General features: G+C 39.0%; 2 protein-coding genes across 4 annotated transcripts; both read left to right on the forward strand.

The window, feature by feature from the left end:
* The first annotated feature begins 301 nt into the window (after positions 1-301).
* cluap1 (clusterin associated protein 1) lies at positions 302-5765 on the forward strand. Of its 3 annotated transcripts, XM_050055679.1 has the most exons (14): positions 302-391; positions 869-936; positions 1037-1148; positions 1337-1421; positions 1526-1705; positions 2172-2267; positions 2454-2537; positions 2644-2777; positions 2997-3138; positions 3945-4020; positions 4130-4240; positions 4413-4462; positions 4748-4807; positions 5479-5765. In XM_050055679.1, the coding sequence occupies exons 2-14, from the start codon at positions 915-917 to the stop codon at positions 5653-5655; spliced, it is 1329 nt and encodes a 442-aa protein (XP_049911636.1). In that variant the 5' UTR covers positions 302-391; positions 869-914; the 3' UTR covers positions 5656-5765. The 3 variants fall into 3 exon arrangements, with proteins under 3 accessions (XP_049911636.1, XP_049911639.1, XP_049911637.1); XM_050055682.1 differs by lacking the exon at positions 4748-4807; XM_050055680.1 differs by lacking the exon at positions 302-391 and having other exon boundaries at positions 874-946.
* Positions 5766-7474: 1709 nt separating this feature from the next.
* On the forward strand, positions 7475-10725 carry ccdc124 (coiled-coil domain containing 124). The gene is made up of 5 exons (XM_050055691.1): positions 7475-7582; positions 8194-8371; positions 9398-9614; positions 9897-10002; positions 10149-10725. The coding sequence occupies exons 2-5, from the start codon at positions 8213-8215 to the stop codon at positions 10351-10353; spliced, it is 687 nt and encodes a 228-aa protein (XP_049911648.1). The 5' UTR covers positions 7475-7582; positions 8194-8212; the 3' UTR covers positions 10354-10725.
* The last annotated feature ends 4 nt before the right edge of the window (positions 10726-10729 follow it).

Below are 10729 nucleotides of genomic sequence, written 5' to 3' on the forward strand. Positions count from 1 at the left end.
ATGCACTGTATTAAAAAAGGTTTTAGTTCGGTTTTTAAGTGTATTTTTATTAGTTTTAGGAAATAGTATTATTGTTTTTATTATCTCCCCTTTTTTGGGAATAATACCTTCTTATTTTTTTTGTTTTTATCATGTCCTGCTAGTTTTTATATATGTTATACTTTATTATTTTATTTGATATTTTATGTTTGTTATGTATGATGTATCTTAAGCACACTGAGTTTACGCTTGTCGTATGAAATGTACTATATAAATAAAGTTGACTTGAGTTAAAAAGATCCGCGCTAGTCTTTTTGACTGCATAGAGCTTCCGTAGGACAAGACTGTGTTTCCATAGAGACCATCTATGGTGGAGGCGAACGAGCACCTAGCTCAGCCACAACAACGACAGGTAAAGAAACATTATCAGGCCTGTAAACACGATGTGCTACGTTTGGTAGCAGCGAATCAGATGGTTAGAAAAATAATATCTTGTCGCAGGTTGAACTGCCGTTAATAACCGGAAACACCAAGCGTTAGCGTTAGCTTCTTGCTAACTAGCTAAGCACTGCCACAAACTAGCTAGGCTAATGAACTCTGCTAACGCAATAGTTATCATTTAATATTGATAATCCAATAAGCGTAAAATCATTAAAGACTCTGTCATATTTTTAGTTTCCACACGCCTAAAATGGTGATGGAGGTTAGGATTTATAGTATAGTCAAGTCAAATGTATTCAAATAACGGTATGCCCAAATCATATTTATTTCTCAGAGGACTTTACAGTCTGGTCAACATAATTTCAAGCGCCTTTTCTGTAAACAAACTGATGCGCAGAGTTAAGTAGTTTGGTTGTCTATAAATACATCCTGTCTCCTTTGCTGCCAGAGGAGGAACCAGAACATCCTCTGCTGCTCAGTGCTGGCAGGTCAAAATGTCCTTCAGAGACTTAAGAAGTAAGTGACTGTATGTGATTAACATTATATGACTTAACCAAAAGTCGGTGTTTTGTGTCTATATATGTGTTGGTAATTTGAGTTGCATTTCATTTGACAGATTTCACAGAAATGATGAGGGCCTTGGGCTATCCTCGGTTGATATCTATGGAGAACTTCAGAACACCAAACTTCTCTTTAGTGGCAGAAATCCTAATATGGCTCGTAAAGAGGTATGCTCAAGATCACAAATGACACATGCTTCATGCTTAAAGAATATTTACAAACTCTGGGAGCATTATAACCTCTGCCTACCAAAACTATTTATTGACATCATGTGCAGTATGCGATGGAGGATACTGCAACATAATTTTCTCTTTGCCTTTTGCTCCCTATCCCTCTCTTCCTCCATTACATGTAGATACGAGCCTCAGATGGATATTCCTACTGATGTAGATACAGAATCAGACAGAATATTCTTCATCAAGGCCGTGGCCCAGTTTATGGTGACCTAATCTCTTAAATTGATACAGAATATACATGTTACTCCTGGCCATTGAAGGCCTGCTGTTATTCAGTCCATCCTAACCAATGTTTCACTCGGTTGTAGGCAACTAAGGCACACATCAAGTTGAACACCAAACGTCTCTACCAAGCCGATGGTTACGCAGTGAAAGAGATGCTGAAAATCACGTCAGTGCTGTACAGCGCTATGAAGACCAAGCAGATGGCCCTGGGAGACCGAACGGAGGAGGACAACAACAAGTTCAAGTTTGACTTAGGCTCACGGGTGAGATGCAAGTTTTATACTGAGAAATGTTAGTCATTTCTACACTTAATAACTAAGATATCCGCTCCAAGATGTTTGAGTGGGAAAAAAAATCCATTGAGTGACATTTAAGTGTTGGAAACTAAGACAGATAAAATGAAGCAGTGCCATATATTGTGCAATTTAGCAGATGTGAATGTGCCCTGCATTTAGATTTGTTGCATTACTTAACTTGACTGTAAGTCTGACTCACTTGCATGTTGAATCTCAGATAATGGTGAATGCAATATGTTTGACTTAACATCCCATGATATTTAATATCTTTGTATCTTTTCCTTTTTATAAAACTTTTATATAATTAGATGTTTTGCAGATGTCTATTCCTTCTCCTGTTTGCTCCTTCCTTTCTTTTAAATCTATCTTTTCTCAGACTGGAAGTACAAAAAAAAACTGTTGCTGATTAGGTCTCACTCTGTCTTCACTTTAGATTTCAGATCTTAAAACAGCTCGACAGCTGGCGTCTGAGGTCACAGCTAAAGGAGCATCTCTGTATGATTTACTGGGAAAAGAAGTGGACTTAAGGGTGAGGGAAAACACACATTAACAGACAGACAGACATGCACATTGGTTTCGATTTTCCTTAATCTTGAGTGCTCATAATCCTTGAAGGTGAAAAAAAATCTCTGCATACACTAGATCCAGATTAGACAGAATGTTTTACTGTTTGAAGGTGATCACTCTGCTGTCTTTGCTTTCAATATCCCCACAGGAAATGAGAACTGCTGCCATTGCCAGACCTCTGGAGATCAATGAGACTGAAAAGGCCCTGAGAGCTGCCATCAAGGAGGTTTTGGTATGTATTCATCCTGGCGATCCTCATTTTCAAAAGTCCCACAGGACTTGTTTTTATCTGTGAAATGCCTCTGAATCTGCCACCATGTCTTTGTGTTCACTTGAAGGAAAGTGTGGAGAAGACCAAAGACATGCTGAGTAACGTTGTTTCGGATGAAACCAGTCTGGACGCTAAGATAGAAAAGAAGAAGCAGGAGCTGGAGAGGAATCGGAAAAGGCTCCAGACACTGCAGAGTGTCAGGTCAGTTCACAACCTGACAGGTAACAGACAGGCTAAATGACAGGAATGGTTCCCCAGTGCTCGAGTAAATTAAAACAAAGCACAGGGTGAATGAGAGGGACCTTCATTTTGAGTTAAATTACTTGCTCAGAACTTTTTGTCTTTGACTTACACTGAGTCTTTAAGCAAAACTGACCCTTTTCTAAATGCTTATCTTTTTGTTCCTCTCTCATTTTTTAGGCCAGCCTTCATGGATGAATATGAAAAGATTGAGGAAGATCTACAGAAGCAATATGAAACCTTTGTGGAGAAGTTCAGGAACCTCTGCTTCCTAGAGTCTCAGCTGGATGAATACCATAGACTGGAACAAGAGAGATTTGAGGTGTGTGTATATGAAACATAGCTTTTTTAAATGTCTTTTACACATACCTCCTACGGATCTGTTGTATAAAATGCTGCATTGATGTGTTCTTCGGATGGTCCCGTTTCCCAAGTTGAGAAGTCGTTCTGCTGATTTTGTTCATGAGCCTTAAGTCGTAATGTGGAAACAACATGGAAGATGTGTTGTATTTGATTGCTTAGAGCATTTAAGCAACATGTTTACGTATTACAAAGTAATAAAGTGTTGTCCCAGACTGCAACAGTACATCCCTAAAACTACTAAAAAATTGCTTATCTTGACTGCTTATAAACTTTTCTAACTAATCTAGGTCACTCTACATGGACAGCAACTAATGGTTACAACCTCATATATTAAAAGTTTATTACCATCAGCTGAACATTTACTTTCTCTGCCGTGTTCAGGCTCTAGGACGTCAACTTGACAACTTGTGCCAAAATCTTTGCAGACTTTTTGAGTTGTTCCGACTTAAGGGGAACATTCACGTGCATTTGCCACAGTTATACTACCACACTAAGGCATCTCTAGACATTCAGTACACACCCAACAAACCACATGAGCATAATTGAAAGGAGAGTAACCTCTTGTAAGAGTTCGACACAAGGGATAAATGAGAGTCCTTCCTTTCTGTGTAAAAATATAATTTGCTGGCCTGTGATGGTGGTTAGTAAGACAATACTGTTACCAAACATAAATGGGAGTAACTCACACTCTGACTGCAGTGGGTAGAGGAGAATACGCTCTTCATGCTGGCTATAATGTTCCTTGTTCTTTTCTTTCCACTGCAGGAGGCTGAAAACACAATGAGGATGATGCAGAATGTATTGAGGGAGGAGGAGGAGAGGGATCTGACGAGGAGTTCTTGTGAGACAACCAATCACATGCTGTGAAAGCAAAGCAATAGTCACATACTGTAATCTCAACCCCCTTTCATGATCTCACACGCTTGTTTTACGAAATATGTTTCCTGCAGTGAAAGATGAGGATTCTGACATGGATGTTCCAGAGGACGAAGGTTCAGACAGCGACATGGAAGAGTGTCGACCCTCTAAGCCACGGCCCACACGGAACGGCATCATGGCAGGTACACAGACGAGGGATAAAATTGGTTCATTATAGATAAAATGATCTCCTCAGTTACTTTCTATGATTCTGATTGGTTTTATATCTGTGGTTCTCACAAATAAATGTTTAACCCAATAAAAATTAGCATTGAATTTCACATAAATTGAGCGTTGCCTTTTTTTGCACGACAGGAAGAGGAGCTCGATTTATCGGGAACATGCAGGGTGGTGATAGTGATGAGGTTAGTACTGTCATAGCTACATCAATTTAAAATTATTTCCTTTAAGCATCTCTTCATTTTGTGTGTTACAATTCGGATTAAAGACTTTTTTTTGCTGATTTTGCTTCCAGTGGCCTCAGATGGTGCTCTGTGTGCTTTCTCTCACCACAGAATAACATCATGCTCTTTACTTTTTTGTCATTTACAGCTGTAGTATCCCATGCACCAGTTCTGATCAGTTTCACCAGTTTCACACCCCTTTGGGTTTCCATTTTGTACTCTTACCTTTCACTTGCATTTCAAAAGCCCCCTTTAGCTGCTTCCAGAAGGTCATTGCCTCGTGCCAAAAAACAACGGAAAGGAAAGGTTTGTGCAGGACCAGGATCTAGTTCACTCTCTGTTCCTAAGTGTATTTAAAGGAAAAATCCATTCTTAAATTCTCTGACAGAGTCGAGGTTTGTCTCCCAGTCCAAGGAACGGGACCTCATCATTTGCACAGCATAGCCTGTATCAGTGTTTGTACAAGTAACAAAGTGAAGGAGATGTACATCCACGTTTTGGCACACTGTCTAACTCTCAGAGAACATTTACTGTTTTTTAAATCACACTACTACTGAAGTACATAGGTAATATAAACCTCACCACCTGTGTTAGTGTTGCTGAGAGGTATGGAAAGAGGAAGACAGCGTTGAAGTGAAGTGTATAGAATGGATTTTTCCTTTAAATTAGGTATATGGTTTTACTGGTCCCCATAGTGATCCGGCTCAAGGTGAACATGTCCCTGTTAAATCAGCTCTGTACTGGACTTGTTTTCATAACAGCCAAAGAGGTGATTCAGTGGTTAGATCTGTCTGATTGAAGTGTTTGTGAGACATTAGCTGGTTCAGTGTTTAGTTAGAATGATAACATGTCCATCCCTGTTGTAGTTTAACATCGTGTGTTAAATAATTGTCCATGAATCATGTTACTGGACTCTGCAAACTGAGCTTTTTGTAATTGTGTAGTTATTACGTGTCTCTGCTCGCCTGCTGTTTCAGAGTGAAGACAGTGAGATCGATGTGGATGAGGACGATGAGGAAGACGATGAAGGCGAGGAGGAGGAGAGCAAGGATTTGGAGGATGACAGTCTGGAGGGCCCAGTGTCCAGGGGAGCTCACCCTTCCAAGGGAGGCATGAGACAGCCTCTGCTGGAGGAGAGCGACAATGACTTCTAAATGAATACAGACGAGCTCATGATGTTGTTTTTACATAATAAAGAATTCATATAGTTCCTATTTTTAATATCTGTACACTGTTTACCTTAATAAAATATTAATGTAATGTTTCTTCCGTGTCTGACAGCAGTATGAAATGTTACTGTGCTATGAGTCATTCAGTCATATATTAAGGCTGAGTATTTAGTATTATATGCAATTTTATAGTTCATACCAGTAGTGGAGGAAATATTTAGATCTTTTATTTAAGTAAAAGTACTAACACCACACTGTAAACATACTCTGTTACAAGTAAAAGTCCTGAATTTAAAATGTTACTCAAGTAAGCAAATAAGTATAATCATGTACTTCAAGTATAAAGTGTAAAAAAAATACCCAATCCAGAAAAATCTAAGAATAAAAGCCAAACAGAAGAGAAACCTAAAAAATATTTAAAATGACTTAATATGACTTAAATGTTTATTAAAAATAGTTGCTAACTGATTTATTGACCAGTTGTTTCCACTGTACTTGTATTAACTGTCGGGTAGTTTAATTTATAACAAAACATACTTCATAAACTTATGTTTTTTATGCAAATATTTTCATTTGTAAAATAACTAGTAACTAAAGCTTTCAGACAAATGTAGTAGAGTAAAAAGTGCAATATCTCCCTCTGAAATGTAGCTCAAATTTGTTCTTACGTACAGTACTTGAGTAAATGCACTTAGTTACATTCTACTACTGGTTTATACACCCCATTTTAGAGGACAACACCATACTTTAAAATCTGTTGTAACCTTAAGATAAATACTGCTTTGTTGGATTTTTACATTTGTATCTAAACGAGATATTTTCTTTGATACTTAAGAAAAAAAAATACATTTGAAATGGAAAAACATGAAGAAACTTATAAGACACTTCAGTTTCAATTTGGAAGATTTGAAGCAATATCTGTTCTTAATAGTAGAACATAAGGTTCATTAAACTGGTTTTCTGTGAAATCAAGGGACTGTTCTTTGTTTATCAGGGGGATGTAAGTTTTTTTTGTTTTTATCTTGACCCTCCCAGAAGCTACAAATATTTTGTCTTGAGACCCTGAATGACTGGGGAAGATGCATGACCCTCCCTCTACAGTTCATTTTTTGCAAAATTTAAATAAGGTAAGGAGGACAAAGTGATTAGGGTGAAACATCACTAATTTAAACTTAGGTTATGATTTTTTTTCCTGGCAGAAGCATTTATTGCACATGATATGTTTATGGACTGTCTGAAATTTGAAAATCCAATGATAATTTCTGTTTTTAAACAGTTTCTGGATATGACAAATGGCATTATTTTAGCAATTTTAAAGAAAACATACCTTTAAAACCTGCTGGCAGGTTTTAAAAGGTATTTAAAATAGGATATTTAGAATAAATTTCAAATACAACCATTTAAAGATGTATATCCCTCCGCTAAGCCAAAAATGAAAAACATAAGTCCCTCCCCAGTCATTTGACATGCCTCCCTCGTTTTGCACCACCCCTCCCTCATGATAAATAAGGAACAGTCCCTAATCAACTTAATCATTTAGGACAATGAGGCAAAATGTATTCACAAATAGGAAGATGGATTTTAAATGCATGTTCACAATTTTCTGTAGGATAGATACACTTGAAAACTAAGAAGTATTTATCCAAAAGATATAGTTGAGTTAAAAGCCTATTTGTTATTATTTATTCTATTTTATTTTAACTTTAGTATGAAACCAACAGTACGTGAAATACCTGCTACTTTTAAATATGCGATAAAAGTACACATGAAAGATTTCATCCGGTCTTGTAACCATAGGAGACCCACGTCATCAGTGTGCGCGGTGGTTCCACGGAGGAGGTGGCAGACAGATGCCTCTTCGAAACAACACTCAACAGTCGTTTGCTTACGACCTGTTTTCCCTCTCATACTGGTATGAAACCATAGTTTTGCTTTGTGTGTTGTGCTTATTATCATCTTAGCTAAATGTAGGTTAAATTAAAATAAGGAATGACCGACTCGTTAACGAGCAATCCAGTCTTGTTTATCAGACTAGCATCAGCTAGCTGTAGCTAACTAGCTAACGTTACACTGACAAGCAAAACTGCAGCCGTTTGTTTAACTTAGAGGCTTCAGTTATGGCGCAGTTAACCTCCTTATCTGCCAACAACTGATTTTTGTGTTTGCTAATCCACATTTTATAAGTAATGCTTAATTATGGTAGCCACCTAATAAGGATAACAGTCTTCTGTTACTTTATTTACAGGTTACATGATATTAATTAAGAAAACGTTTGATACTTTCTCATCTAACGCTGCTGCTGAGCATTACTTACAATGTTAAACAATCATAGCTTGAACAATACTTAGGTGATAAACACCAACAGGGAATGCCATCACCACCTTGACATAAGTACACATTTAGGTAGGGTTTTGAGTCATTGTAGGTATAACTGGTTATATCAGTGTTTAGCTTTAGCCTTGAAAACTCTCCTGTCAGTCAGACTCTTCTGAATGATCCCATGTTCTCTGTCTCTTGTCTCAGCTGAAAAGCAGCTGTTGGGATGCCAAAGAAGTTCCAGGGCGAGAACTCCAAGGCGGCCACAGCCAGAGCCCGCAAGGCCGAGGCCAAGGCAGTGGCAGACGCCATGAAGAAGCAGCAGGAAGAGGATGCTCTGTGGCAGGAAACCGACAAACATGTACTCAAAAAAGAGCAGAGAAAGGTGAGATGCCTCTTCACTGTGATGCTCAATACTGGGGGAAGTTACAGTTGTGCTGCTGCTAAATTTGACTTAACTGGTTTGCTGTTTCTTTTGCTTTTTTGTGGATGATGTGTGTACAGTCATTTTACTTTAAGTTGAAATAATAAAAACATGAACAAAAAAGGGAAATAAATACATATAAGCTCATGCTGGCAGAGCTGTTATTTATTTTTTACTCAGTGTTTTTATCTGGATAGGAACCTTGCTTGTAGCCTCTTATTACACACACTTACACACACACACACACACACACACACACACACACACACACACACACACACACAGGTCCAAAGTCTAGATGGGATTAAAAGTTAATTATCCCTAGTGGGACATGTTGTATAGGCAAGTAGTCACAGAACAAACAACAATGAGAATGGAGCAGCTGAGGGAGACATACCATAATCAGCATAAAAGTTAACTTTACGTCTTATCAATTACACACAGAAGTTAATTGACCACAGCAGACAGTCTTATGGAGACTCGATAGGGGAACTATTCTAGCATTTCTTTGGTACCGACTGCTGTAAGTATTTGATTGCACCATACTTTTTCCTTTGTGACACCAAGGAAATATCGGTGAAGCTTGTTGTTGCAGTGATTGCATTTGTCATGATATATCTAATGGTCAAACTTATTTAAACCAACATTATTACATTTTTAAAGGGATACTCTGCTGATTTTCAACCAGCTTTGTATAATAACAGTGTGGGTAGTATGTGTAAATGTACTGTGACAAACTTCCCTCCATCTAACAAGTGCCTACATCTCCCTTTCTTCACCCACCAGCAGTAACGTTTATTGGTCAGGTGTGGCGCAGTGCATTCTGGTCGTTGTAGGCCATAGCCCTTTGTCTTGTGTACTTGTTTCTGGTCATGTAGCAGCAATTTCAAAAGTATCTCTGTATTTCTACTGCATAGACCTTCTAGTTTTATTAAAAAGCCATCTTTCCACACAAAAATCTGACAAGACTGTTTTTTTCTTTTGCAGGATGACAAGGAGAAGAAGAGGCTTGAGCTCCTTGAGAGGAAAAAGGAAAACCAACGACTTCTGGATGAGGAGAGCTCGGGCATAAAAGGCAAATCTCAGAGGGAGGCTGGACCTGGGGGAAAAGTGACTCGTGCCCAGATCGAGGAGGTGCTTCAGAACGAGCTACAGCAGCAGCAGCAGCAGCAGCAGCAGCAGCAGCAACAGCTCAAGCCAAAAGGTAAATTTCAGGTTAAAGGTGACGACACAAGTGTCAAAATAAAGATGACTCATGAGTGTAGATACAATCCAGCAGCATTGGCTGTTTTTGGGATCAAACAAGACATTTGAGGATGTTGTCCTAGGCTCTGGGAAACACTGATCAGCATTTTTCACCATTTTCTGACCAAAGAACTAATTGATTGATTGAAAAAAAATTGACAGATTAATTTACAATGACAATAATAATTACGTGCAGCCACAGAGCAAACCAGTTACCATCAAATAAAATTTCTTCTCACAGAAAAGAGCCACCTGGAGACTCCACTGGAGGAAAACGTGAACAGAATTATCCCTGAGGAAGGAACCGTGGAAGCCAGAACAATAGAAGATGCCATCGCGGTGCTCAGGTACCATCTGTACTGTGTGTGACATCCGATTGTCCCTGTGATTACTCTGATATTGATCTGAATTAAGTTTCTTAGCCTAATGAAACAGCGCTGATGATATGTGGATGTCACCAATTCCTCATTACATCCACTCTTCCTGTTTCCAGCACCGGACCTGAGGACGTGGACCATCACCCGGAGCGGAGGATGAAAGCAGCGTTCGCTGCCTACGAGGAGGCCAACATGCCTCGCCTAAAAAACGAGAACCCCAACATGAGGCTGTCGCAGCTGAAGCAACAGTTGAAGAAGGAGTGGATGAAGTCGCCAGAGAACCCCCTGAACCAACGCTTTGCCGCGTACAATACGAAGTGATCGCACTCTTCCCCCCCGCAACTCCATTTAAAAACTGTCTGCCTGTGCACACGGGAGACTTCCATTGAAAAAAATTAAATAATTTCATTTAAAAACGAGAAAAGTTGCTGATGAGAGCTTCACGACTTCCCGCCCAGAAACGATCTCTCCAGTGCCACATGACTCAGCTTGGTTGTTCCATTCACTAGCAAGGAGAAGCTCATTTTCCCCAACAAGGTCACGAGCGATCACGATGTCTGTGCACGTGGCCTCTAATGTGGCACTTAAGCGTCTAATGAATTTAATTACATGATTTTTTTCTAGCACATCTGGGTAGGTGGGAAGCCAGATGTTTTGAGAGTAACTTATTAAAGTTCACCACTCGATCATCAACATG

The sequence above is a fragment of the Epinephelus moara genome, chromosome 10, assembly GCF_006386435.1.
Source record: "Epinephelus moara isolate mb chromosome 10, YSFRI_EMoa_1.0, whole genome shotgun sequence".
NCBI lineage: Eukaryota > Metazoa > Chordata > Actinopteri > Perciformes > Serranidae > Epinephelus > Epinephelus moara.

Coding starts and splice junctions, on each gene's coding strand:
- cluap1 (XM_050055679.1), top strand. CDS start 915: ATGTCCTTCAGAGACTTAAGAA. Junction 937..1,036: donor GTCCTTCAGAGACTTAAGAA/GTAAGTGACTGT, acceptor TTCATTTGACAG/ATTTCACAGAAATGATGAGG. Junction 1,706..2,171: donor AGTTTGACTTAGGCTCACGG/GTGAGATGCAAG, acceptor TCTTCACTTTAG/ATTTCAGATCTTAAAACAGC.
- ccdc124 (XM_050055691.1), top strand. CDS start 8,213: ATGCCAAAGAAGTTCCAGGGCGAGAACTCCAAGGCGGCCACAGCCAGA. Junction 8,372..9,397: donor TCAAAAAAGAGCAGAGAAAG/GTGAGATGCCTC, acceptor TTTCTTTTGCAG/GATGACAAGGAGAAGAAGAG. Junction 9,615..9,896: donor GCAACAGCTCAAGCCAAAAG/GTAAATTTCAGG, acceptor TTCTTCTCACAG/AAAAGAGCCACCTGGAGACT.